The following is a 5,696-nucleotide window of genomic DNA, read 5'->3' on the forward strand; positions in this document are numbered from 1 at the left end:
ATATAAAAAAAAAAAAAAAATTAAATAAAAAACTACTCAGGCCAAATGTGCCAAAAATAGTGGTAACATCTAAAAGTAAATTCAAAACCTAAACATTCTGTTTTTGCATAAAAATTTTGTTTTTCTTCAGCTCATATGATCGAACTTATGAAGACAAGTGTCGTGGTGCTAACCTTTTCGAAAAATATTCAAAATGAAAAAAGTTATTATATAAGCTAAATGTGCCAAAAGTACGTAAAACAATTTTAAAGCGATATTATTACTTATTACACTAGTGAGACGACAAGCTAGCAGAGTTGTTAATGAGCAGGGTGAAAGCTTCACGGCATTTTGTCTGTCTCTACATTCTTTGCAGCATTTGGTCTGTCTCTGTCTACACACACAAGCATATAAGTAATTTTTAAAACGCCCATGAAGGGAGAAACAAAGGTGAGTGTGATGAATACGTAGCTTTAAGGAGAGAGGGGATAAATGACAAGTGAACTCTTTTCTGCTGTCCATTGTAAATAAAAACAAAGACACACATACATACATAGGTACATACATATTGCTGTATGTACATATTGCAGAAAAATGTTACTGAGGTTTAAAGTTTAATCATTTTCACCTAATCAGCAAACAGGATTTAGAAGCTAGCATTTTCTGCACAAAATGAAAACAAAATCATTATACGAGGAGGAATCTTTATTAAATAAATGAAAGCAAAGCATTACGATGTAAGAACTGTTGTAAGAACTGAAGTTTTAATAAGACTTTTGTTTGCTTATAAACTTTAATTCAGTATTAAGAGTAGCAGAATTTACATTATTATTTCTTAGGATAAATTGACAAGGTTTTTCCTTTGAGAGTAGCAGGATTCAGATGTTTTTTATAGCAAGACTTCCTTTTGTACTCCTCCCTAAAATCCCCCCTTCTTTTTATTTAATTTTTTTTCTACACAAACCCGTTTTCAGCTACGGAGAATACGAATCTGCAAAAAAATTGGCAAAAATCGGCATTTTGAAATCACCCCACCCAAATATTTCTAGTTTTTCTAGTTAGGGTTAGGGTTTTAGGGTTAGGGTTTTAGGGTTGGGGTTTTAGGGTTAGGATTGGGGCTTTAGGGTTATGGTTATGGAAAAAAGTGAAAAATGAAGAAATTGGGTGGGAAGGAGTAAGGGTGGACAAAAAATTTCAAATTCCAATTTTTGGCAATTTTCTAGAATCTCCGTATCCAAAAAAGGTGGGTTTTTGGCAAAATTTTTTTTAAAAAAACAATAATTTGCGAGAAAAAGGGGGAGGGGGAGGAAGTCTTTCCTTTTTTTTATTTTCAGGCAAGTTAACAAAAACAGTAGCTGAATTGCTGGCTTTATTTCTATTTTGCATGTATTTCGACTAACAAACTAACTTTGCCTCAACAAGGACAAATGGCTCTTCTTGCCTTACAGTGGATGCATTGGCTATTTTTGCATTTTTAAAATCATTTTTATATTAGTCAATGCAACAAAACCCTGTCCAGATAACTTTTTCTTCTTTTTAGAATTTAAGAAAAATATGTGAAAATTAAAAAAACACAACGTAAAATTCTTATTCTAATTCAATCATCAACAATGAAAAATAATTTAAATATTTTTTAACAAAAGAATATTTATTAGTTTTATTACACTGCTTGGAAAAAATATGAAATACAATGAAAAATGCAGGCGCATGCATGTTAATATTCTTAAGCTATTACACCTTGAAAAGTACAGAACAAGATTTCTACAGTATAATTTGCCTAATTCGTCACCTCGAAAGGAAACTAAAAAGTACTTAAAATTAAGATTCTACTGTACTTAAAATATTGCAGCCAAGAATAACATTTTTTAAATTAAAATACATAATATTAGGTAAATTTGAGATAATTTATTTTATTTACTATGAGAATTTAAAAACATGGTACAAAAATAAGTTTAAAAAAATTTTTTTTTCAAAATCACGTCTTTTGAAATATACGATTAAAATAATCATTTTATTTAGTTGTATCAAGTATAATCAATAAAATATGAAGTTATAAATAATATTGCACAAGATCTTTTTTTCACTTGAATTGAAATCCCATTACAAAAAAAAAAAACACATTGATTGCAGTAGAATGGTCATTAAATGGTTTCAAATTAAACCATATGATCAGTCAATTTTTCCACATTAAAAAAAAAGAAATTAATCTGACAAAGTAAGATTTATTAGTTAGCATTAATACAGTAGAATTAGCCTAATTTGTCTTTGGCTAATTTGTTACTTCACTTAATTCGTCATTTTCAATTTTCTCCTAGGGCTGACTAATTAGGTGAATTCTACTGTATTTTATTAAAATTAATTTTATTTCATTTTTGAAATACTGCTGTTTCCAAAAATAAACCGATGGGCTTAAATAGAGACTTAAATAATTTTGCCTAAATAATTTTTTTTTTCTGAAAATAATAAAAATTACTGGGGCTGGAAAAACCCAATAATGTTTTTATAATTTTTATTTTGATAAAATATAGCAAATTTTTAAAATGTTATTCTAGGGTGCAGTATTTTAAGTACAGTAGAATTTTAATTTTAAGTACATATTTTTCTTTAGAGATGACGAATTAGGTATGCACCGATATTTTTCATTATAGTATATATATATATATATATATATATATAGGTTACCATGTCCATACATTGGGTATTCCATCATCCCTGTATAGAACTTTCATATATATATATTACACATTCATGTGATATCCAAATCCGTATTAGGTTAATCATTTAATATTCCAACCTACTTTAATAAAACTTGTTGATATCAATATGTCAGCTTGAACATCTGTAGATTGATGTCAGCAGTAAGTAAAGTACAAGGGTGGGTGCTTGCTTCTTATCTGCTTCATGCTCTTTCTTGCTTGACAGGGAAGAGGTCATCTCAGGTTAGCGGCCCCAGAGGTGTCATTGTGTGTAGAGCTGACCAGGTCCACCAGTGCTCCACATCACTGGAGGTCCCATGCCAGCGCCTCTGCATCTTCCAAGATGACATCAAGCCTCTGGAGATCTTTCTTAATCATACCCAGCCATCTGGTAGTGGGCCTGCCATGGGGCATCTTCCAGCATGTAGCTGCTGTTTCGAGTGAGAGTAAACCCCAGATAAGATGATTTGGAGGGAGGTAGAGAACATGTCTGTACCAGTGTATGCAGTAGAAAGCTATGAGGTGGGAGGCTGTGGGTTAATGTGTGCATGGACACAATTCTTTGTTGGAAATGTGACAATACCATGATGTTCTCAATGATCCTCAGGGCTCTGCTATCGAAACCATCGATCCTCTTTGCCAGGGTCTTCATGTGGAGCTATGTTTCTGCTCCATAGAGAAGAATGGAGAGGACTCACATGTAGATGCAGAGCTTTATCTTCTGGGAGAATGAGCAACGGTGCTTAAGGGGCTTCCATAAGTAGTACATGACCCAAGTGGCCAGGTCACATCAGCAGTTGATCTCTGGGGTCAGGTTTCCATTATTGGTGACTGTAGAGCCCAGGTATATGAAGGAGCTGACAAACTCCATGACGTCAGGGCCAATATAGAGAAGGGGAAGGTCCAGGCCATCACTGACATGCATAAGCTTGGTCTTCGTTTGACTCACTTAAAAGCCAAGCTTTGCTGATTCCACTCGGTGTGTATGATCTGTGCATCCCTGAGCTGGTCGATCAAGTTGCTGGGTGGTATCATCCACATACTCCATTTCGGTAAGGTAGTAGTTCCTGAAGGTAACACCAGAGGCTTGCTCTCAGACCTTGAAATTCAGATAATTGATAACATATAGTTGGAGAGAACATGGGTGGCCACACAGCCCTGTCTGACCCCACTGTTGATGGGGAACCAGTCAGAGTCCTTCCAGTTCCCCCACATGCAACTCTCAGCACTGTGAGCTAGTGATCTTCGGAGGCATGCCAAAAAGCTTGAGAATTTTCCAGATTGGACAGGGTTAAAGTGCATCATTTTGTAGAGAGTGGCAAGGAAGATGAGTGTTGGTTAGGTTTAGATAAATAAGATAAAATATATTACTTACAGACAAAAAAGAAAAGTCTGCTGCTTCACAATGTATCTCATAAAATCTCCAAACAAACCAAGGTGTTGGTATGGAAGTATTGATGGGTTAAAGTAGCTGACCTGGGTTAGAAGATAAGAAAAAGTTGTTACCTGATTATATTCTTAAATGATGTACTATATTGTGAAATGTAAGGGAATTATTTAAAATAACAGCTAAATGTCTGGAGAATTTTTGTGTTTGTGCGTGTGCATGCGCACAACAATTTCTACAGCTTATCTGAATGAACAGAGAAAGAAGTACACAAAACATATTTTACATACCTGTTGTATACGTCGGCTTTTTTCTTCTGCTTTAGAGGTAAATGATTCTGATAGAAGCAATTACCTTACTGTCAATTCATTGGAGTAATCTCAACAAAATACTACAAGCTTAGTCACTGGCTCAGCACCGATGTTTGTGCTCTTCATTCCAAAATAATAAAGACTTTAACATACTTCCAAAATGGGACTTCATCCATATGTATCCGCGTGTGTATATATGTGTGTGGGGGGATGTTGGGGTGCAAGGAAAACATTTACGGAAATGAACTTGCACAACATTACACCTCTGAATTTCTTTTTAATTGTGATAATGAAACAAAAAGTTTACTCCTTGCCGCTAAAATTAATTCCCCTTGCATTTTCTTTCTTTTTCAATATTCAATTAAAAGAGAGAATATGTTGTTACCAACAACGTAAAAACTTTAGTAACTTGATCGATCTGTCATTGAACCAGGATTTTCATTTCATTTGATACACACTTTGCTATCATTTATATGGAGAATTGCAAACATGGCTTACAAAGATAACTTATTTTAATAGAAATTTCATGAGTACATTTCCATAAATGTTTTTCTTGCACACCAACACACCTGCACGCAGATACACATGGATGAAGTCCCATTTTGAAAGTATTATTCTTTTATTTCTTTTACTTGTTTCAGTCATTTGACCGTGACCATGCTGGAGCCCCACCTTTAGTTGAACAAATTGACCCCAGGATTTATTCTCTGTAAGCCTCGTACTTATTCTATCAGTTCCTTTTACTGAACCGCTAAGTTACCAAGACGTAAACACCCCAACATCGATTGTCTCGTGATGGCAGGGGGGACAAACACACAAAAACACACACACACACAATGGGTTTCTTTCAGTTTGTTTACCAAATCAACTCACAAGGCTTTGGTTGGCCTGAGGCTATAGTGGAAGATACTTGCCAAAGGTGCCACACAGAGGGACTAAACCCGGAACCATGTGGTTGGGAAGCAAGCTTCTTACCACACTGCTACTCCTGCGCTTATTATGTTTTTATTATTTTGGAATGAAGAACACAAACATAAGTGCTGAGTCAGTGACTAAACTTATAGTATTTTGTTGGGATTACTTCAATGAATTGACAGTAAGGTAATTGCTTCTATCAGAATCGTTTAGCGTTAAAGTGAAAAAAACTAAAGCGTTTGACCCGAGCACAAAAACGAAAGAAAAATAGAGTAATAGGTGTAAAACAACTTGCTCTGAACGAATATGAAAAAAAAAAAAATGCGCGCTCGCGAAAGGGGTGGGGTGGGGAGAGGATTCGGAACATTCACATTGTCACACATTGTCAGTCCATGGTCTCTAAACTAG

General features: G+C 34.8%; 1 protein-coding gene across 2 annotated transcripts in view; it reads right to left on the minus strand.

The window, feature by feature from the left end:
- The window catches only part of LOC106876837 (uncharacterized), an 81,299-nt gene that overhangs the window by 17,150 nt on the left and 58,453 nt on the right, over positions 1–5,696 (minus strand). For both annotated transcript variants that reach the window (XM_052967302.1, XM_052967301.1), the window contains exon 3: positions 4,051–4,151. In XM_052967302.1, the coding sequence (XP_052823262.1) occupies positions 4,051–4,151 (101 nt within the window). The remainder of the gene's footprint in view (positions 1–4,050; positions 4,152–5,696) is intronic.

Source organism: Octopus bimaculoides, chromosome 4 (assembly GCF_001194135.2).
Source record: "Octopus bimaculoides isolate UCB-OBI-ISO-001 chromosome 4, ASM119413v2, whole genome shotgun sequence".
NCBI classification, from domain to species: domain Eukaryota; kingdom Metazoa; phylum Mollusca; class Cephalopoda; order Octopoda; family Octopodidae; genus Octopus; species Octopus bimaculoides.